The 24,237-nt window shown below is 43.6% G+C and overlaps 1 protein-coding gene across 1 annotated transcript in view; it reads left to right on the forward strand.

The window, feature by feature from the left end:
- Nucleotides 1-259: 259 nt before the first annotated feature.
- The window catches only part of CCDC57 (coiled-coil domain containing 57), a 62,741-nt gene continuing 38,763 nt past the window's right edge, over nt 260-24,237 (forward strand). The window contains exons 1-7 of the mRNA XM_063456195.1: nt 260-423; nt 2,546-2,958; nt 4,569-4,677; nt 9,414-9,515; nt 10,163-10,320; nt 23,102-23,176; nt 23,282-23,482. Of these exons, the coding sequence (XP_063312265.1) occupies nt 2,558-2,958; nt 4,569-4,677; nt 9,414-9,515; nt 10,163-10,320; nt 23,102-23,176; nt 23,282-23,482 (1,046 nt within the window). The 5' untranslated portion in view covers nt 260-423; nt 2,546-2,557. The remainder of the gene's footprint in view (nt 424-2,545; nt 2,959-4,568; nt 4,678-9,413; nt 9,516-10,162; nt 10,321-23,101; nt 23,177-23,281; nt 23,483-24,237) is intronic.

Genomic DNA, 24,237 nt, shown 5'->3' on the forward strand with positions numbered 1-24,237 from the left:
TGGACAGCTCCTCACGGTACTGACTAGCAATGTCCTATGGCTGGCATAAACTCTGGTAACCAATGAATTACTACATTATTGTTACATTATAAAATTATATGACATGTTATTGGAGCTAGCTTTATATATATATTGTCTTCCTCCATAAACGAATTTAGAGGTTTACAATTAGGAGTAGGGAAAGAAAAATCCCCGGAACGGATGTGGCGTGCGTGTGATCCTGGGGGATGCTGTTTCACACACACACACCCAGAGAACGGCTCGCTGCTGTTACTATGGCTATGAGGCCAGCGTGTGACAGGGCAGGTTGGCCGTAGGTGCCGTTGCCATGGTTACGAGGCCTGCATGTCCCCCCGGAAGCCTGGGAACTAGAGTAGAACCGTACCGGCGGGAAGTCAGAGAGCTGGCAAAGTGAAATTACAGGTGAGAGGTAGCAGCCGTGACTCTAACATGGGGAGATATGTTGGAAATACCCTATTTCACAATGTTTCAGTAAAGTTTAAACATGTATTGTCCTCGTGATCGGTTTTATTATATATATATATATATATATATATATATATATATATTTATTATTTTTAATTTGTGTATAATTTTACTATAGTTTTACTTCCTTCAGTGTATTATGTGTGTGACAGGGACAGACTCTGTACACCCCCCCCCCGCCCCCCCCCAAAAAATCACATTGTTTGAATAAATTATATTCAATAATATAATATAATATAGCTATATATTTTCTAATACTATATTTTGATATTGGACATTTATAAGACTATTGTTCCTGCATCAGTTATCTACTTTAAGGTAACATTTCACAGCCACCCCTAGATTGGCTCCTAATTTTTGATGGTACCTACTTCACATTTTAGGGTATTGAATAGATAACTCCTTATGGATGCATTCATTTCTATCTCCTACATTTAAATGCCTTTGTATCTAGGTAAGATACATTTTGCCATGTCTCTGTCACACACTGTTAGTTAGTAGCCATGAACTTGGACGACACTATCAAATCGTGTGATTGGATCAGTGTGGCTTGAATGTGGGTTGTCAGATCCACACGGTTCGTGGACACATCTTCATGGTGTTGGGCAATGCATAAAAAGTGTGCCCTCTAGTCTTGGCATTTTTTTATTTTGAGAAAAAGCTGTAAATTGTATTTGGCTTTAGAACTTCTTTTTTAAGCAGAAAGCATAGCTAAAGAAATTACCTGATAGAACAGAATGTGAATAGAATGTACCTTACACCCATTTACTACTCCTTCCATATCCAATTATTTGATGCCTGGTCAGTCATTGAAACATGGCTAATTCTGTATAGCAAGTAAACAGACATCAGATGTATCAGTTTTTGGGCTTTTAATTTGATGATACTGATCAAAACCAGACATGTATTATACATTAATAAACTCTATATTACTAAAATACGTTGAATAAGTAGAGGTATCAGGATATGTAGTAATAATTAACATGGTTCCCCTTATGTTGGTTACAAGAATGGTCTGTTGTGTTGATTGGAAGCCACAATCCCATAGGAAATGACCTTTGAGAAGTTTCCCAATGGACTGTTATTCTTTTCAGTGGAGTCTAAATGTAGCTGGGTGCTCAGAGATAAGCTTACCATAAGGATCACAAGAAGCTGCACCTACAAGAGATATATTTCTCTAAGTTCCGATCTTTGTTTGCTTGCTATAACAAATACATGTTGTCAGGATCAGTCAATGCGCATTATGATTATTTCATCTCTTTGAATTTATTATTGGGCCTAGAGTCCCCTGGCACTGTCCCTCTATTCAGTGGTAAACCATTTTAGAGCAGTTTAACACTAAATACGCAACCTGGCCACTCACAGTCCGGTCCCTTCTGGAGGTGTGGCACACTTCCTTTAAGCCATACCAATTCATACCATCAGTTGGAGCTCTGATAAGCTATAAGCAGTCAGCTGACACTCCCAGGCAATCACAGTTGCTCGTTGTTGCTCCGGTTAATGTTTCCTCATTAGCAAAAGCAGCACAGAGGGGATGGGCTGCTGGGGTCTCTCATTTAGCATTAAAACATAACAACATTAAAACTATTTAATGCTGAATGAAATGATGGCACCAGGGGATTCCACTCACTACAACCAGTTTAATGAGAAGAAGCAGATACTGTGCCTACAGAGTCCCTTAACTTTTGATTATCTGTGCAGTTTGTGGCTGTGTAAGCTGTGCTAGAGGACTTAATGATAGCCACCATCATAAACCCAGGAGATGCAATGCATAGACTATAATAAATGTCATAATTTGTTTAGAATAAAAAGTAATTGCTGTATTCCTTCTTTTACTTTAAGAGTTTGATATCAATTATGTGTTGTGATAATCTAATTATATATCATAGGTCTTTTTTTCCAAAATGGGAGTCATGAAATGTTAAACCAGACAACATCTTCTTGGTTCTGGTAATGTTAGATGTCAAACAATCCATTATTTTTGTGTATCTTTAATTGTTCGTTAATTTTATTCATGTAATTATTTTATTACTGATATTTTGTTTAATCCATCTGACAGACGGAAGCCATCATGTTACCAGAGGAAGCAGAGTTTGCAGAACTGCTCACTAGGAAGGAACAAGAATGGAAAGAATTACAGCAAAGACAGGTCCTTTACCTGGAGAACTCCCTGAGCGAGTCAAAGAAACTTGTACAGGAACAAAACGAAAAATTCAACTGTTTAAAAAGAGATTTTACCCACAACCTCAGAGTACTGGGGGAAAGAGACAGGGAATTGGAACACTATGAAGTCATGTTCAGTCGGTTAAAAGTTGCTGAAAATGCAAAACAGTCCGAAATCAGTGATCTGAAGGTGCAGATAGAGAAGTTGCAACAAGAGCTCCAGCGAGAGAAGAGGCATTATGATGAATTACAGGGACACTATCAGCGAAAACTGAAAGAGCACCAGATTGAGATGGACAGAGTGCACAGGTACCTATCTATAAAGAAATGGCTTATAGTTAAACACTGTACAAATAGTTTATATATAAAGTATGGCACAATGACTTGCTCTGTGTAAGAACAAAAACATACATATATTGCAAAGAGTATTCACAGTTTGTCAGACCCGTACTATCATATCTTGTGGATGGCACTCACATATCCCAGAGCCCCTTCTGCCCAGCTCTCGAATGAACAGATTGGAATTAAGAGGGGACAGTCTCCGCAGAACACTGAATACTGCAGCAACCAAATGGAGAAAAGGAGGCCCCAATAACCTATACTTTCAATATATTATTCATACAAAGCGCAATAAAAGCTCATACTTAAACTCCATGTAAGTTCACTTTGAATGAAATCCAATAAAACCCTTATTTAGAACCTCCAGACTCCCTCTGTTTACTCCTCTGTGTTCCCTACTTTTCCCGGACTTGTGAGAGTACTGGGCCTGCCTGCAATCCCATACCTGGTGACACGTTTCACACCGATCATGTGGGCTTCATCAGACATCTTTCTCCTTCCATCTCTCTTGTTTTATAGTTTTGCTATTCCCCAGGACTCCTCCATAGTTTTTTCCATTGGTGAATATCTCTGCTAAAGCATCACAAACAGCCCTCAGTCCTCCACTTAATTTTGTTCGATCTTTTACCAGAACGCAAAGTGCCACATATATTCTTTACATCTTTACTTTACTTTTTTAATCCACAATCCATTATGGCTCCACTACATACATAAATATATTCCCAAATTCATTGTAATAAAAAATGTTTACAGAATACACCTACAACAAGAGATGAGATGCTTGTTTAAATTAAAACCACTTCTTCTGATGGGCTAAATGTTGAATTTAAGGTTTTAATTTCTTAGGAATTGTATTAAAATAGTTTCAATCTTGTTTTCCTTTTCTAAACTGACATTTTGGGTTGAAAAATAAAATGCTACATATGAGCAAAATCTATAATACAATGATATGCCTTTGGAAGTAGTTGTTTAAGTAATTTTTTTAACCCTTTTTAATAGAAACAAGGTTGTTTGAAATTAATAAGGGAAATGGAATAAGAAGTATATGAAGTGCTTATTTCTATTTAAAGGGGTATTAAAATAATTTTGATTAGAATATTTACTGCAATAGTAAAATACTGAAGTATGATATCCCTTTAAGAAATTGTTTATGATGGACTTATTGAATATATATTTTGGATAATGGCTTTATGGCGTATAATGTAAAGGGTTAGTCTAATCACTGGTCTAACCACTGGATCTGGTTTTAGAAGTGGTCATGGTGGTAGGAGCCTGTATGTGATGCTTAGTTTCTGCTTAAAACACAGTACATACAGAGTAATCTGCACTTTTGTGCTGGGTGCTATTACTACCCCCAGCACACATGACGTAGGCAGCCAGGAACTTCTGTTCCAGGGTGTCTAATATCAATTCTGTGCAAAATTAAGTTTGTTGACAGCATGCACTTTGCAGATGTAATGAGCTTCTCCCATGTAGGTATCGCTCCCTTCTCTCCCTGCCTATGTCTGTTTTCAACATTGATAATGTTAAATAAATTTCCAATGATAATTCAGTTCTTCACTAATGTCTTCAAAAAACAGCTCCAAAAACGGTGAACTTGATCGGCATCGGGAAGAATATGAGAAAGTTAAACGTCAGCTAGAGAGAAAAATTGAGGAGGTACAGGGAGACCTGAAGTTACAAAAGCAGGTAAGCAGGATGTAAATGTGCATATGCATCATCTTAAAACATACATCAAATGCAATAAAGCACTAATACTTGTTCTGTATTTTGTTTTTCTGTCTGCCTTTTTAATGTTATTTCAATTTTTATTAAAAACAAGTGTGTCCAGGTGCAATCTGGCTTTCATTCCAAATGAGTGAAGGCCTATGATTTAATGCATGTTCCAGGATTAATAAGACAAAGATGTCTAGGCCTCATTGCATCATGGGTTGTTTGTGTTCCCTCACATCTGAAAATGCAGCAAGAGTAAGTGTGCTTGTACTTATCTCAACTGGACATTGTTTCTCAGTAATAGCTTAAAGGGACACTATAGTCACCAGAACAACTACAGCTTATTGTATTCGTTCTGGTGAATGTAATCATTCCCTGCAGGCCTTTTCTTGTAAACACGGTCTTTTCAGAGAACAGCTTAGGGATAACTCCACTGGCCACTCCTCAGATGGCTTCTAGAGGTGATTCCTGGGGCAGTACTGCAGAGTAAGCAGCCACTCAGTGTCTCCACCCTCTGCATGCAGACACTGAACTTTCCTCATAGAAATGCATTGATTCAATTCATTTCTACGAGGAGATGCTGATTGGCCAGGGCTGTGTTTGACTTGTGCTGGCTCTACCCCCAATCTATCTCATTGACAGTCTCAACCAATCCTATGGGGGAAGCATTGTGATTGGCTCAGACCACAACTTCTGATGATGTCAGCAGGCTGCAGCAGCTGCATACATGAATACAAGTAAGATTTTACTATATTTAGGGAAGCAAGGGGGGAGCGAGGAGGCTAGATTAGAGGGCACTATAGGGTCAGGAAAACATGCTTGGTTTCCTGATCCTATAGTGTTCCTTTAATGCTCTGTTGTTTAAGAATTATACCAGAAAGAGAACATTGTTGTTTTCACTAAACTTTATAGTGCAAAACAGTTGCAACTGGGGTAACAAACAATTCTATTAAAGATATCAGCTGTACTCCCCCCCTCCCCCTTTAAAGGCATATTAGTGTCCCACCATTGGAATGTTCCTGCTGATTGAACCACATAACCTCTGAAGTGCTCTTTATAGATTATTCCTACATTTATTTAAAGGGACAGAATATTTACCAGAACAACTACAGCTTAATGTAAAGTTGTTCTGGTGAGTATAGTCAGTCCCTGCAATCTTTTTAATGTAAACACTGCCTCTTCTCTGTTTACATTACAGCCTAGGTAACCTCTAGTGGCCGCTCCTCAAACGGCAACTAGAGGTGCTTCCTGGGGCAGTTTTGAACAGAGTGCAGCACTGACGTCCAGTGTCTAATTTCTCTTGATTCAATGCATCTCTATGAGGAAATGATGATTGGCCAGGGCGGCCCTTTCCTATGGGAAAACATTGTGATTGGCTGATATAATCAATTCTGATGATCTGAGCCATGGAGACGGATAGGGGGCGGTGCCAGATGCAAAGAGCACTGTGCTGCTCTGGAAAAAGACAAGCTTTAACTATTTTACTTTCATGACAGGGGGGCTGAGGGCCTAAATAGTCATATTATTGCCCCTTTAATATCTCTGTAGAGTTTGGAGAGTACTGGTGTCCCACCAGTCCCTAAGAGTACACACATAGACTGTATGTTTTTTAGCACAATTGTTAATTTCTTGCAATGTGTTTTTATTTTTGCATATATCTGTATCTTTTTTTCTATTGGTTCAGCATAATGCCACCATCTCGGCTTCATTTTAATTAACAACCGCAGCTACAGCTTTTCAGTAACTGGATTCTCATTAGGTTTTTTTTCTTCTTAACAGCTGTGTGTTATTAATTTATCCCTGCAAAATATTGATCTCAGTACCCCCCTCCTCCTCCACCTCCTCCTTTTTCTAGCTGCTGGTGTAGAAGCTCAATCGATCACAAATTCTCTGAAAGAGAGTGCGGTGCAGCTGCCTGTGATTATCTTGCCAATCTGGTAACCTGTCTGCAGGGACATGGTTGCAGTTGTGTGTACGGCAAGTGCAAATGTGTAAAAATGTAGACGAAATGGGACAGGTCCAAGAATAATGAACCTTTTCTTAACCCAGAGGTTTGTTTGAAAGGTCAGCTGTGTCAGTGTTAAATTTGGCACCGAGAGCTAGGTGACCTTTTTTCTCTCTCTCTACGTCTGTTGGTGTTTGTGGCCTCTAAAATTGTACCGAGACAACTAAGAGTTCAACTGAAACAAGAGATGACCGAGAATCTAGTTTAAAAGGGTTACAGGTCAAGGTAACAAGGCTGCAATATAGCGGATTATTCCCTAAAAAGAGAACTATCCCATCCCAGGTTTTTTAACATTATGTTTTATTAATCCCTGTGTTCAACATATATGTATTTGTGAGGTGTGAAAAATAAAATTACATGTAGAAATTCAGACCTCTCTCTCCTGCAGCTGGGCGCCTCCATCTTAGCTCTCTGTCAATCATTATTATTAGCTCTGTCTTTGTATGAGAGAAGAGGAGACATGAAACAATGTTCTATCCTCGACATTTGCAATACGTGCATTGACTGTGATATCGTTTACTATTTTTTTTTCCTTTCATTTAATACATTTTATTCACAAGTTTCAGAGATTACATAGGTTCAATGAAACAAAGCATTATTTATAATATAATATTCGTACTGTAGTAAATGCAGGTTAACAGTAATAAATAACCAATTATAGGGTTTGGGGAATAGAAAAGGAGAGGGTACATGAAATTAGGTTACCCCACATGTTTTGCAATGGGATGAGGGGCTATTTTATGAGTTATCAGAGCATAACCCAGAATTTGCCAGCCTCTCCTGTTTCCTGATTTAACACCCTTAATCCTTCTGAGGAAGGTAAAACTAGTACCATTAAATTGGGTAATAGTAACATCCCCTGGATGTTGGGCAAAAGTAACCAGAGTAATCTGAACGTACCTTTCCTGGTTAAATACTGTGTTATTATTATTATTATTATTATTATATACGACTCCTACAAAACCTTATATAACCACACAGTAATATCATATTACCGATCTCTGTTATATTAGAAAGACATTCAACAATTGAGCCAATTGCTATATATTCCTTGACCTGTTGTGATATTTGTATTATTGTTGTTTATTCCTTTTATTTTTATGTTACTTTCATCATGTGCATGATTGTTCTTGCACTTATTATTATTACTGGTGTTTATATAGCGCCAACAGATTCCGTAGAGCTTTACAATATTATTAGAGGTGGGGGGATTTAACTATAAATAGGACAATTCCAAAAATAACTTACAGGAACGATAGGTTGAAGAGGACCCTGCTCAAATGAGCTTACAGTCTAGAGCAGGCATAGGCAACCTTCGGCACTCCAGATGTTTTTGACTACAGCTCCCATGATGCTTTGTCAGCATTATGGGTGTAAGAGCATTATGGGGGATGTAGTCCACAACATCTGGAGTGCCGAAGGTTGCCTATCCCTGGTCTAGAGGATACACCTATGTCCAATGATATGGAATGTTATAATATCCATAAATAAAGAATTTAAAAGTAACATATTAACACAAGTATCTGAGGTAACTGAATCTGTCTCTCTGTTATTTTGTCTTTAACTATTCTAGTTTATATATGCCTCCCTCTCTGCCTCCATTGTTGTACTAGTGGCTTATTTTATTAGCCCCCTCCCAAAAAGACTACTTTGAAGCTTTATATATAGAATGTGATGGCAGTTTGCTTTTTTCATTTATTTTAGTGACGCCCTGTAGTGTGTATTTATTATAAGAGTCGCTGGTTAAAGAGGGAACGAATACGTCTGATCTATACTGCACCTTGTAAATCACGTCACACTAATCTCCCTGGCCACACAAAGGACAAACAATTAAATCAGTTAATTTCATTAATTGATCCACAATCAGGGCATGAATGAAAAAGTGAAAAACGCCCAAAGCTGGCTAGAAAAACGAGCTCATGAATTGAGATATCAACTTTTTTGTTTTATAGTTTTGTTTTTTTGAGCAATCTAATTAATTTTCTTGTTTTGTTTACTATATATGTGATGCCTCTACTTGGGTCTTAAATCTGGACATATTTTTTTTGTAAATAACATGCAGATCAAGCTTTGTACATTTATAGTAAGAGGATACACATTAGTAAAATGATTTATTAATTCTTTCTCTTTCTTAATTATATTTTTTAACCTTTAATATATATAGTTGCTGTTTGTTTAGTCAACATTACCGATGTGATCTGCAAAATACTCCAATTCTAGTTCTCTCAATTTATTTCTACTTGTTTCATGTCTGTTTGTCTATTCTATTTATTCATATATAAAAGATAACACTTTTTTTTACATAAATCACTGTGTGTTTTTAGCCTTTCTTTGCATTTTTTTGCAATGCATTCTTTTCACTGTATGTCCTGTCTAATTCTCCCTTCGCGAGAGCTGCCATCTTTAAACTTTGAGTCCTCGACTTTGAAGCAAACCCTGTGCCGATAATAGTGAGCTAGTGTGTGATCCCAAATCCTGCCATTATGTGTAATGCCAGGCGTCTGAAACCACACTTCAGTGGGATACACAGTGCTCCCAGCAATGGTACCCTGTGTAAGCAAGCCAGAATATGAACTGAAAACAAAAAGAAATATATATTTTTTTTGTATCCATTAAAAAAATAATACAACAGTAGGCTCTGATAGCATTCTCTTTTGACTCATTACTTTTAACTTTGGTTAAATAACTAATTTATATGTTAATACAGGAACTGTTGCTGGACTTTGATTCCGAAATGAAGAAACGGGAACATGAGTTCCGCCTGCAGTTAGATGAAATGAGCACACTGGTTTTATCTCATGAACTTAAGGTACACTGTATCTACACAGACTTGTGATTTGTTGACTTGTGTTTACTTGTGTATGTTGGCCAAAATCAATTAAACACAGACGACTGCACTATTGCTGTAGACATTTATTTCATAGTTAGAACGCCTCACTTACTTTTGATATTAGAACTATGTCTTCATCAAGTGATGACCGCAGCCAAGATAAGACCTCAAATTTCCACAGCCTTTGCCAGTTCCAGGGCCTCCTGCATTGATAACCAAGCCACATTTATCAGCCATAAGCTGTCATCAGTGACACTTGCGAGTTACCCTGTGCTTAGTTCTGTTTTTATCCTTTGTTAAAATGAATTGTCATTCATTCCCTAGAGAACTGCACAATTTAGGCCCAAATAGGTCTGTTTAATTTATTTCCAAGCCAGCTATGTTCTCCCTATTATATTTTGGAATGCAATGGACACTGCAGGAGTCATAGTGAAACAAATCCAGATCTAATCCATGATATGTGTATGTTACACTGAAAACATTCCAGAGTAGAGTTTTTATTTTTGAAAGTTTTTGATGATTTCAATGGTACAGAGTATATAGAGTTACATGTTATTTAAAAAAAAAAAAAATGAGAATAACATTTGTGTACATTTTCTATTTTATTTAAAAAAAATCTTTTAAAGGTAAAGCTTCTGACAAAAGAGTTAGCCGTCCTTAGGGAAATGGAGCTGAAAGCCAACGAAATGCTCCAAGGAGTGGAGTCAAGCAATCAGGCTTTGCAGGAGACTCTCAAGCAAAAAGACTTTGAAATCAAAGATATATCTTCTGTAAAGGATGCAAGGTTTGTGTAACACCGTGCCGGGACCTGCTATTTATTATTAGTGTTCCCCTATGTATAATTAAAAAGAGCCATAAAATGGACCCTCTGGATCATCTCTGTGATAATCTTGAATCTGGTACAGGGAGCATAGTACACCTTTAGAAAGTCTAGGTGCAGGTTCAGTAAGCATTCTGGATAAAGAGCCATTCCAGGGCAAACCAGTGAACTGGTGTCAGGGCACGGAGCTTAATCTTCATTGATGTACGTGGGGAGTGAAGGCAAGCCCATCTGATCCGATCACACAGAAGAGCTACTTTAACTCAAACTGCTGAAAAACTTTGTGGCCCTGATAGAAAGATGACAGAACACTAAGTAACCTGTACTTCCGATGCTTCTATATAACAGATGTGAAATGAAAAAAGAAATTCTAATAGTGAGCACTGATTAGACCAGTGGTAGTCAACCTTTTTCTACCTACCGCCCACTAATGCATCTTTTTGGTTGAAAAAATGTCCTTACGGCCCACCAGTTTTCGCGCAAATGCAGAATATTTTTAAGAAAGGGGGGTGTTTTTAAAAAAAATAAATGTACGTACATTTATCTTTTTATTTCTACTTAATGCAGGTTTATAAGGTTTTTAACTTTATAACGTTTAATGAGAAAACAATAAAGTAAATTGAAATTACCTTTACTAGTGATTAATGAGATCCTTGAGGTTGATGCTGCGAGACTAAATATTTGATATCTGGTTCGATTTTCGTAAGGAACAAACAAAGGTCTCTTTCAGTGATATTCAGACGACTTCTCTGTTTGCGCATAATATGATTTCTCATTTGTGCGTCAGCTCATCTCCTCTCCCTCCTCAATTCCCCTCCCCACCTTTTATTCCCCTTTTTTTCTATTTTTTAACCGTCCTTATAGCAATGCCCAGTAGGAAGGCTGAGCTAGGTAGCCCACTTACTATAGTCCACTATAACATACAGACACACACACAGGACACACACACAAAGACACAGACAGGCACACATACAAAGACACAGACAGGCACACATACACACACACACGTATGTGTGCCTGTCTATGTCTTTGTATGTGTGTCCTGTGTGTGTGTGTCCTGTGTGTGTGTGTCCTGTGTGTGTGTGTCTTGTGTGTGTGTGTCTTGTGTGTGTGTGTCCTGTGTGTGTGTGTGTCCTGTGTGTGTGTGTCCTGTGTGTGTGTGTCTGTATGTGTGTGTCTGTATGTTATAGTGGACTATAGTAAGTGGGCTACCTAGCTCAGCCTTCCTACTGGGCATTGCTATAAGGATGGTTAAAAAATAGAAAAAAGGGGAAAAAAAGGTGGGGAGGGGAATTGAGGAGGGAGAGGAGATGAGCTGACGCACAAATGAGAAATCATATTATGCGCAAACAGAGAAGTCGTCTGAATATCACTGAAAGAGACCTTCGTTTGTTCCTTACGAAAATCGAACCAGATATCAAATATTTAGTCTCGCAGCATATACATACAAACTAACAGACACACATACAAACAGACATGCACACACACATAAGACATACATAGACACACACACATGCAGACACACAAACAATGACACATACATACAAAGACAAGACACACATACATACAGACAGACACATACACACACACAAGACACATACAGACACACATACGACACACACAAGACATACATACAGACACAGACAGGCACATATACAGACACACAAGACACACATACATACACACACAAAGACACAGACAGGCACACATACACACAAGACACATACATACAAACAGACACACAGACATGCACACACACATGCAGACACAAGACACACATACAATGACACATACATACAAAGACAAGACACACATACATACAGACACACACACAAATATATACACAGACAGACACAGACACACACACAAGACATACATACAAAGACACATACAGACACACACACACATATATATACACAGACAGACACACACACAAGACATACATACATACAAAGACAAGACACACATACATACAGAGACACACACACACACATATATACACAGACAGACACATACATACATACAAAGACACATACAGACACACACACACACACATATACACAGACAGACACATACACACACAAGACATACATACAAAGACACATACATACAGACAGACAGACACACACAAGACATACCTACAAAGACACACACACACATTATATTTAAGTCACCCTCCTGTTTCCTACCTTTAAGGTGCAGGAGGGTGACTTTCCCTGGGGTCTAGTGGTGGCTCAGGTGGATGGGAGTCAGAGTTCCCACTCTGACTCCCTGGTGTTCCTCCCGCGCGGCTCTCAGTTTTAGCTGGGAGGAGTGACCGGGGAATCACTTCCTCCCAGCTCTGTGATGTCATCACAGGGGGCCCGGTCGCGCTGTTAAAGCGCCCAGCGCTGACCGGGCCCCCTTACAATCCGCATCCATCGGGTGGCCCTGACAGCATGGGCCACCCGATGGACACTTTGGAAGGCGGCCCCGGCGGTTTACCGGGCGGGCCGGAGCCGCAAATGGTCACGGCGGTACCCAGTCGCACGGGTACCGCCGGCTCACACCCGCCCGCCCGATCAACCTGGAAATCCCTACCGCCCACCTGGAATCCTGAAACGCCCACTAGTGGGCGGTAGGGACCAGGTTGACGAACCATGGATTAGACCTTTAAAGTATACCTTTTACTTTTTAAAAATATAATATTGTAACATTTAAACAATGACTCCGTTTAATGTGTAGTGATTGCATGTTACACTTAATTGTAGCCAGCGGTGATAATTTCTTTGAAGTTATCAGAGTTTTAAAAGACCACTTCTAGCAAACCTGAACAGTGCTCAGATCACCTACAGCTGGAAGGAAAAGGCCTTATGCATGTCTGAGTTTCTGCAAGGTAGACTATGGAGGAAACTATCTACCCTTAATACTGGACACTATAATTGTATAGAATTTTAACCACTTGCATATGTTTAAACTAATGTATCTCTAACCACCATTTCTTTATCATTGTATCTTAACTGGGTGTGCTTGTTCTTTAATATATGTATGTATGTATGTATGTATGTGTGTGTGTGTGTGTGTGTGTGTGTGTGTGTGTGTGTGTGTATGTGTATATATATGTTGCACTCACCTGAACATGCTTAAATGGGGTGCTGCTGGGGGCATATTATACAATAAACAATACACAAGATCCAGCGCACTCTCCTATCCACTAAACAGCAACTTCAATGTTGACAGATTTTATTAGTTTTTAAAAGTTTTTTTTAAAAACACCTAATCTAGCAAAAAAAATAATGGGGATTTAGTTACATTATATGATCATACATTGCATAAGCCTGCCACAACGTCGATGTACCCCATCTTTGGCAGACTGTGAGAGTAGGACCTGCCAAAGATGGGGTACTTTGACGTTGTGGCAGGCTTATGCAATGTATGATCATGTAACTAAATCAAAAATGACCTACCAAGCACTCAATAAACCCTTCTCTAACAAACTATTTAATTCCCCTACTTTAACCCTTTGTGTCACTATACCCCACTCCCTCTAGCATGTAAGCTCATCGAGCAGGGCCCTCAACCCCCTTTGTTCCTGTATGTCCAGTGGTCTGATCTCAATTATGTGTCTGTTAGTCCACCCATTGTACAGCGCTACGGAATTTTTTTATTTTTTTTGTAAATCTGTTTATTGTAATATAACGAGTACGATAAGTCGGCTCGCAGGCCAGAAACAAAGGAGTACATTGTTTTATAGGTTAACAGGATAAACATTAAAGTATGCGTTTCATCAAAGTACAAGTATGCATATCATGACTAGTCGCATTCCAAAGCTCTGAGTGCATGGTTGGATACAGAACCTATGGCACCAAACCTCAGGGAAGAGGTGCGACATGTTTCTCTCGTCCATGATTGGTATATTCGCATAAACGGTCCCAACCGTGACTGTGGGCCCAATAGGCTGCAATATACTTATGGTCGCTTTGGGTGATAACGTTACACCTAATGTGGGTGTACAAGAGAAAGGATAATTTAACAAACTGCGGATAGGTTCAACAATTGTATGTAGGCATAGGTGCACCCAGCGCACTGACATTGTTATGTCGGAAACTATTTGTGTTCGTGTTTGTTGTAGGTTAGGTTAATACAATTTAGTTATAGTCATCTTCAACTAAGCAAAGTCATTCATACCCTGTCATGTTGGAGGGAAGGGGGGGGTCGGGTGGCCCGTCAAGAGGGGTATGCCATTTCAGGTCAGGAGTGACAGGGCAGAATCGAACCTAGAAGGGGCAAGGGTCGGGGACCAACTGAGTCATATCGGGCACATGCGGTAGGGCATCAAAGTTATTGCCTCTTCTGCGTCTTGGTCATGTATCAATTATGCTTTTATGTGGTTAATGGCGCCTATGTATCTTTTTCTGCTGGGTTGATCATCCCGTTCCCCGTCCCTCCCCAGCCCCAAACACCCAGTCTACATCCTATATTTGAGAGTATCATCCCCTAGGGCACGTGACTAAGGGGGGGACTCATCCGATCCCCACGACCGCCACCTGTAGCAGAGCTCGAGACTCAGTTGTTGGGCTATGTCGGCCCCAGTCCATTGTATCCATGTCAGGGTCAAGTCTTATGCGAGTCATGGCCGGATTTACCAAGTCCGTCACTCATGTATTGGTAGGCACTGTTTAGTCAAGGCATCGAGGTTTAGAGTTCGTCTCGGTCAGTGCGGTACTTATCCCTGGTGATGGGGTGAGTAACCCGCGTCTGCAACCCTTTCTCAGATTATAGTCCAAGAGTCACTATCCATAGATGTCATTGTCTGTCACGAGTCGTATATTGAAACTTCCGTCCTGTGTATGACCTTACCAGTCCCGGCCCGTGTACACCTGGCCATTATGGGTCCAGAGCATAGTGGAGAGAGAGGGGAGTCAGAGGGGGGTGGGCATTGCACTGTCAGCACCGCTACCACGAGCAACCTCCTCCTGTCGATATCCGGCAATATATAAGAACCACGGGGTCCACATTTCGACGTGTTTGGTCCCCCGGCCAGTGATGGTGGCCCGAGCCTCCTCTGCCCCTTGAATCTCCTCCACCCTGCGTATCCATTCTTGCTTGGTCGGCACCACATCCGTCTTCCAGTGGGCTGGGATGTTTGCTTTGGCGGCGTTGAGTAAGTGTCGTAGGATTGACTTCTTGTATACTGAGATGGACTGAGTGGAGATGTGTAATAGGGCCAGTTCTGCTGTCCAATCAGGTATATCCCCCAAGATGAGTTCCAGCGAGGTTTTTATCAAGTCCCAGTAGGGGGTTATTATTCTGCACTCCCACCAGATATGGGATACCGTCCCTCGTTCGTCTTGGCATCTCCAGCACACCGAGGGGTGAGACGGATTAATGCGGTGCAAAAATACTGGTGTCCTGTACCATAGGGATATGAGTTTGTAATTCATCTCTTGGTAGTAAGAGCTCGTAGTACTCTTATGTTGCCAAAGTAACGCTAATTCCCACTGTTGAGTAGTGAATGCTCTTCCCAGCTGACCCTCCCATTGTCGTTTGAATGCCATCTGGGTGGAAGCGCCACCTGCTAGCAGATGTTGATATAACTGCGAGATAGCATGCTCAAGGGGGGCTCCCTGGTCACATAGTTCTTCGAACCACGTGAGGTCTCTACTTAAACGTTCATTGTGCGGTATTGAGGCATGGAAGTGTTTCAGCTGTAGGTACCGAAGACGTAGGAGAGGTGTCCGTGGTCTGTCCGCTAGCAGTGATGGGAAATCTCATACCTTTCCAGCAGAGAGGACCGTGTAAATGGGTATATAGTCACGCGTGCTCTCACTGGTCCACACTCCCGCTGGGAGGCCTCCGCCCAGGTCCTCGTTATGCGTGATCGGTAGCATAGGGCTGGGTAGTGGAGATATGTGTTCCTGTCCCCTCAGTGTTTGCCAGCTCCGCAGGGTCTGTAGGGTCAATCCCTCCTCGGTCGCTGGGGCGGGCCGTCCCGCAGGCTTCCCCCAGACTTTTGCCTCCATCGCCCGGCCCATAAGGCCCCTATCCAAGGTCACCCATTGTTTGGTCGTAGGTGTTATATGCCAATCCAGTATGCGTTGGAGTACTGCTGCCTGATAATACCTCCGGAAGTCCGGCAGTGCGAGCCCACCTTGTGTCCTAGGGCGACATAGAATGTCATGACGTAGCCGGGATCGGCTCCCGTTCCAGACGTATTTGATCACACCTGTTTTTAGGGCAGAGAAGAAAGTTGCTGGCATGGCAAGGGGTATGGTCTGCATGAGGTATAAAACCCTCGGGAGGATATTCATCTTAATCACAGCCACCCTGCCATGCCACGAGATGTGTGGGTGGGACCATCTAGCCAGGTCCGTTAAGATCTTCTTCAGAAGGGGTGTAAAGTTATGATCGTACATATCCGTAGGTTCAGTGGTCACCCACACACCTAGGTACTTCATCTTGCCATAGCACCAATGGAACGCGAATTGTGACTCCAGGGAATGGTAATCCTCCGCAGGGAGCGAGATGTTCAGCGTCTCACATTTGGAAATGTTAAGTTTGAAGCCGGATATCCGTCCGAATCTGTTGAGTTCTGTGAGGAGGCAAGGTAGAGTGACTCGTGGGTTGTGTACGAAGAAGAGGAGATCGTCCGCATAGGCAGCTACCTTGTGTTGTATACCCTGCCACTCGTAGCCCATGACGTCTGGGTTTCGCCTGATCGCTTGGAGAAGGGGTTCCAGGTGAAGCGCGAACAGCAGAGGCGAGAGTGGGCAGCCTTGTCTAGTGCCGTTGCGGATCGGAAACTCGGCAGTTGTGGCGCCATTAATCCGTACCGTTGCTCTGGGGTCTGTGTATAGAGCCGAGATCCACGTTAAGAGCCTCTCTCCAAAGCCCAGCCACTTCAACGTTTCCAACAGGTATATCCAGTTGACCCGATCGAATGCCTTCTCCGCATCCGTCGACAGTAGCATTAGTCGGGTCCCCCGTTTTCGAGCATGGTGTTGGATAGCGAATAGTCTCAGCGTGCTGTCTCTGGCTTCCCTACCTGGAATAAATCCAGTTTGGTCCGCGTGTACTAGGTCAGGCAGGAGGTGTTTCATGCGGGATGCCAGCACCTTTGTGAACAATTTGGAATCTACATTTAGGAGCGAGATCGGGCGGTAGCTACCGCACTGTAGGGGGTCTTTCCCCGGTTTGAGGAGAACAGTGATGGTAGCCGCCACCGACTCCCTGCCCAGGGTCCCCCCTTCTCCCGCTTTGTTCAATGCATCGGTAAGTCGTGACAAGAGCAGACCTGAGAAGCCTTTGTAATATCCCAGGGAGAAGCCATCTGGACCCGGTGCTTTGCCAGTCTTGGATGATTTGAGAGCAGTTGCCAATTCCTCTACGCTGATCGGCGCGTCCATCATCGCCGCTGAATCCCTATCCAACGTGCTCGAGACCGTTTCAGAGAGATAGTCATGTATCGTCGAACGTTTCCGTGCAGTCTCGGCACTAGCGGCAGTTGGGTGTAGATTGTAAAGTTTCTCGTAGAAGATCCTGAATTCCTCTGCGATCTTTTCAGGAAAAGGGGAAGTTTCCCCAGTTGACAAGCGTATCTGACGGATTTGTCTATGGGGGGCGGGACCTCTCAACAATCTAGCTAAATATTTGCCGCCTTTATTAGCGTGGGCGTAATAAAAGCCCTTGGTACGCTGCACCGTCCGGAGATGTCTTTTCAAGAGGAGCGCTTTGAGTTTCCTCCTGTGTTCCATCAGTTCGCCATACACCGCGGTCAATTGTGATCGCTTGTGGCGGCATTCCAGTGCTGCGATTGTTTGATGTAATTCGGTGAGTTCGGTCATAAACGATTTCCGTTTCTGCGAAGCAAGGCGTATAAGCGTACCCCGGATCACACTCTTGTGTGCTTCCCAAAGAGATATCGGGGAGATATCCGGGGTATCGTTTTCCTGGAAGTATCGTTCTAACTCCTGTTGAATCTGTTCCTTGATGTTTGGGTCCAGTAGCAGGGCTTCGTTCAATCTCCAGTTCCATCCCGCCGGTTTATATAGGGGGGCAGCGAGTTTCATCTCGACCGAACCGTGATCCGACCAGGTTGCCGGGGTGATGTCAGCTCCCTGTAAGTGTGTCAGGCCCTCACGTGTGATGAAGAGATAATCTATGCGAGAGTAGCGGTTGTGGAATGCCGAATAATAGGTATAATCCTTCACCGAGGGATGAAGCACTCTCCAGCAATCTACTAGCCTTAGGTCTTCCATCGTTTGTCTGATGAATTTGATAGTACGCTGCGGTATGCAGCTATGTCCCGTCGAGGAGTCTAAGATCGGGTCCAGCGGGACGTTGAAGTCACCTCCCGCAATCAAGATTCCATCCGAGAAGTCTTCCAATTGCTGTAAAGTGTTGCGGAGGAAGGGGGGCCTGCCTCTTGTTTGGTGTATAGATGGAGGCTATTGTGTAGATCTTACCGGCTATAACTCCCTTAAGGAAGAGATATCTCCCTAGTGAATCCTGCTGTCGGTCCAGTTCCTCAAAACCGAGTTCAGCCGCCAGGAGAATGGCCACTCCCGTTTTGTGCGACATAGGGTGGTTACTGAAGTAGTTATTGGGGTAATGTCGGTTCCGCAACCTGGGCTGTGAGCCCTCTTTAAAGTGAGTCTCCTGTAGTAAGGCAATCGACACATGGTTTTTCCTCAGTTCCCTCAGTAGGTGAGTCCTACGCTCCGGTATATTAAGGCCCCTACAGTTCTGTGTGACAATCTTCAGCGGGGTGTTGCAATAGGCCATGGTTACTGGGCCAGTCGACTATGAAGGTACCGTATTGCCCCAGGGAAGGTGCTCAGCCGATAGTGCGACTAGTGCAGTGCCCGAGCGGAGGAAGGAAGGGGGGGGGGGGTAGTAATGGGGGGGGAGGTAGAAAGGGTCAGAGAGAGAGCGGGTACGTTAAGCAGGAGAATAAGTCAGGAGCCGGTGGTCCAGGCGCGGGACTGGTGATCCTGTTGTTAGTTAAAAGGAGGTATGTATCCCTATCGTCGATACCCTCTCAGATTTTGGACTAGGTCCAAATCTATGCCCCCCTTCCTGAGTGGGGGGGGGTTGTCTCGTGCAGCGACCGACACTAGCGGGACCTCGGACCGGAACCAGCCCAGGTAACCGAAGCACTCCCTGTGTGGCCGCGCTACGGTCAGCACGAGCGTGTGGGTGTGAGGGTGTGTCTCGAGCTCCGACCAGATGAGGTTCACTGAAGAACGGTATGCTCCCGCCCCCGTTCGCCCCCACAGTGCTGAATTAGCAAAGTAAAGCGATCCCCGTAATAGGGCGTCAGCAGTAAGAAGATACATAAGCGTCAGGAGCTAGGTTTTCGGTGATTATTCTAAGAGTTACTTATGATCTGGCTGTTTTCCAGAGGAACCCAACTTTCCCCAGGTATATCCCTCCCACATGGAGCTCCCGTGGGATAGTTTTTCTGCTTAATCTCGGTGTATCCCAGCAACCTATGGGTGAGAAGTGGCCGTAACGGCAGTTTGGTGACATACGTCTGGTTCCCCAAACTAACGGTATGTACAAGGGTCCGTCGCTAGGGGGCCTCAGTCCCCTCCAGAGCGGCCCTCTGTATCAACTACCCCCTATCCACCCGCCGCAGTTTTGTGTTACGTCCGCCTTGAGTGTCGCAATGTCCCTGGCGAGGGGGGGCAGGTGGAGGGGTGAAGGGGAGGAGGGCCGGGTGAGAGAGAGGGGGGTCACGTTTGTGTATCAGTTGTTAGGTGGCCGCGGTAGGCGGGCCTGACGTGAGGTGTACACGCGAAGGCGGGTGTCTGGGGCGTGAGTAGTAAACATTATGTGGACGTGAGGAGTGGTAGGCTTGGGGGTATACATAAGTGTGAACAGTCGTAGTAAACATATTCATTCAACGGTTTGCACATAGCAGTAAAAAGGCAACACAGTAATACATGTTTCGACATAGAACATAACCTGATCTCCCTCCATGATCCTCCCCCTAAGGCGTAAAGGTGAGTTGTCATGTGAGTGTATCCTATGGGACGCTTAGGTAAATCTGGAAGATCAAACAGTCGCAAGATACACAAGAATGTAACAGTTTGTGCATATCGGGAAAAGGTAACATATCAATACATGCATTAGAAATAAAACACAACACTGCTAGGTCTTCTTCCACGAGTCCCCTCACCCACCAACATACCACCCAACTTCTTCCATACCCATCTCTCCCCCCAGATCCCCCCACCCAAGAATCCGCCAACCCGCTCCACTTAAGGCGTTGTCACTGGTCTAGAAGCTGTGAGTCTCGCTGAGAGAGTGGAGTGGAGTGCGGGAGGTATAGGCGTATGTTCAGGTGTGAATGTAAGTATGCCAGGACCAGATATGCGCCCCCCCTCCCCAGTGCCCCCCACCCCAAACCTTGAATACAGTGTCCCAGGGTACCTGAAAGCACACTACTCGTGAATCTCGGACTCTGTGGATCGGTGGAGGTAAATGCGAGACCCTGTTCCCGGTCAAGAGGAGGAGCTCAAGTCGTGGTATCAGCATTGTCCTGAGACAGGAACCCTCTAGTGGAGAGTATCCTGCGGTTACCCTAAGTGGGTGGGTGGAGCTGCAACTATTCTTCCGGTGATGTCGGACTCCCATATCGCCCGGGATGGGGGGCAGCCTGGGCGCCCGCGGTCCGTTGTCTCGGCTCCCTCCGCGGCCTCGGGGGGGGGGGGCCCAATGAGCTGAGGATCCAGTTGGGGACTGTCTGAGAGGGGAGGCCTAGTTCCTCCAGGAATCTCGGTACCTCCTCAGGCCATCTCAGGGTAATCCAGCGGTTTTGGTGTCTTGCCATTAAAGCAAAGGGGAAGCCCCATTTGTAGGTTACGTTATGCTCCCTCAGGGCCGCTGTTACAGGGCGAAGAGCTCGCCTGGCATCGAGAGTGATAGGCGATAAGTCATTATACAGCGAGACCTGGGTTCCCCGAAAGGGCCAAGTGGGCCTTTCCCGGGCTTTTGTCATGATGTTACTTTTCACCGGGAAGGAGCTTAGGCAACAGACAAGGTCCCTCGGGCCATCTTCTGCATTCCTGGGTCGCAGGGCCCTATGAGCTCTGTCGAAATCAATTTGTGGCAGGGGGGTAGGCAGCATAATGAGTTGAAAGAGTTCCCTAAGGGTGGTTGTCGCATCCTCCACCCCTTCTACTTCGGGTACACCCCGCACGCGGATGTTGCATCGCCTACCTCTATTGTCCACATCTTCAAGGTGGCGACGCATGTTCAGCAGCATCTCCCCCTGTCTGGCCACCGCTGTGTCTGTGGACCCTGCACGTGCCGCCAGGGCTGTATCCGCCTCTTCCAGCGCGGTAATACGGCCCGCATGTGTGGTTAGTTCTGCGCGGAGCCCTGCGACCTCCGCCCTCATGGACTCCTGAAGTGTGGCTGTGGCGGTCTGTAAGTCAGCCTTCGTGGCCATAGCTGTTGTTAGGTCTCGGAGGGTGCCCTCAATCCGCTCCAGTGCGGCATCTGTTGCGGTGTGGTTAGGCCCAGCTGCCATCTTGGGGCTCGTGGGATCACCGCTCGCTCCGGGCTGCGGGTGAAAGAATCCGTCTAAGGGGCCCTGTTGGGAGTTCCCTGGGGTCTGGGGGTGCTCTGGGCGTTTTGTGCGCCCCATGGGTGCTTACTTGCGGCTTAAAAGAACTTCAACGGGGGTTCGGCGGAGCGGAGCTCACTCCTCACGCGGCCATCTTGGTCGGCGCCGAAACCACGCCCGCTACGGAATTTGTTGGCGCTATATAAATAATAAAATAATAATAATTTAAAATATGGTATCATTTTGGAGAATACTGATATCTTGGCGCCATCTGCTGGCATGACACAGTCTGTAATCTATCTGCTAGTAATTTCTGCTATGACACCAAGGCTCTGTTAAGGGAGAGTGTTAAAATGTCCATATCAGCATATCCAAGAGTTCTGGACAACTTGATCTTTGAAATAGCCTCAAAGGAATCCCCGCACTGCCAGAAGTAACCCACACGTAGAGCATAAGTGGGACATAATCTTGTGCTAGTAACTAGATATTTAAAAGATTCAATGTCTTGTTTAAAGGGCTCTACATTTAAATAGCAAAAAAGTAAAATAAGAAACTATCTATACTAGAAATATCTCCCCAACCGAAATCATTGAATATACACACATCATAGCCACCTTACCTATCCACATTGAAGAACTCCTGCAGAATTGGCCTTTACTGGCAGCATTAATGTCTGCACCTGCAGAGCTTGGAGGATGTGGTCTGGTTAGGGAGGTAGACATATCTTCCCAACTGCACTGCGTTGTAAATCTCTAGTACAGCAGGCCCCATACCCGACTGCATAGACGTTCTCCCGATGAGCAGGCACCTTACTGGACCATATTAAAGACCTCCCACAGAGGTTGCTGCTTACTGAACTACGTTGCAAGCTCCCCTTGTACTCTGCTCTAGTACTTCTAGAGCTCACAAAGTTGTAATGGTATATAGACTGCCTATCTGGCCGTTATCTCTTTTGATTATGTATGTGTATGAATTTGTCTGTGTACATGTATCTGAGAGTAAATGTCTTGGGGTGATGGTTTGGACAGTAGATTTGTAAGGGGCCCTGGAAGTTCTGATTTCAGACCTGTAAGTGGTGCCAAATTCAATGCTAAATTGTTTAAACTCATCAATGCAGGCATCCCAATGTGATTCTAACTAAGTAACACAGTGTAATACCTTCATTCAGTTTGGATGTGTTTTCTGTTTCAGAATAAAGGAACTAGAGGATAAAGTGCAATCATTAGAGCGGAAATTAAAAAGAGAAGAGGAGACCTTTCAAAGAAAGTCAGTAACAGTTTTTATTAACCAAAAAAGTTCTAATTTTTTAATAAACATTCCTTATTTTTACAGTATGACTGGAGTCTATTCTCTGTTTCCATACATTTTTAGACATGAACAGCTAGATCGCTGCTCCCGTGAGAAGGAAAGTGCTCTGATGTCGATGAAGGACGCACACTCTGAGCAGGTACAGAGATTGGAGGCACAGATCAAGGAGTTGCAGATGTGCATTGAAACCCAGGAGATGGAGCAGCGCAGTTTGCATGGCCGCCAGCAGGGTTTACTAGCAGAAAAAGATGCCACGATTGAAAAGTGAGAAAAGTTATCTATGGTCTCACTCCGTAAACTATAATATAAGATAAAACCATTAAACCCACATGTACTGAGTGTCAGAGACATGACAGCCAATCCAGATACCGTGACATACCTACATACTGTTTGTATGTGTGACGTGAGCCTTTAATGGAGGCCGGAATTGATGCTTGGGATTGTCACAGACAGCATCTTGTGCCATCAGCTCTCTTTTCTTAAATATCTAGTGCGATGTTCTAGATGAGTGTGTACACCAACTAAATCTCAGAGAATACCTTGATGTCACAGTGATAAAAAACTGAACCTTATATGTTATTTATTATTTTTTATAAATGGACTGATGGATGGATGTGTAGATGGATACAGATAGGAGATGGATTTTTTGGAAGAAGGAGATCTATGGACGGATAGATAAAAAGGAAGGTATAAAAATACATTCATATGTAGAGCATACAAAGGAGCAGATACATAGAGGGGGCAGATTAATAAGCCGGCACACAGAGGAGCAAATAAATATAGGTGGCAGATATACAGACAGTAATAGATAAGCAGGAAGTTAGAGGAACAGATATGTGTCTAAATGGACCGGTAGGTAAATGGTTGGATGTGTGTATATCTGACAGACATCCAAAAAGCAACTTTTTGAGGGCTGTCTGATTAAAGCTTGCTGTTTAAGTCACCTTATTAAAGCTTCACTTAACACACGTAGACCGTCATAGGGTTTGTTAACCAAACCAGAACTGTGGAGAATTGTC

Source organism: Pelobates fuscus, chromosome 5, assembly GCF_036172605.1.
Source record: "Pelobates fuscus isolate aPelFus1 chromosome 5, aPelFus1.pri, whole genome shotgun sequence".
In the NCBI taxonomy this organism is placed as follows: domain Eukaryota; kingdom Metazoa; phylum Chordata; class Amphibia; order Anura; family Pelobatidae; genus Pelobates; species Pelobates fuscus.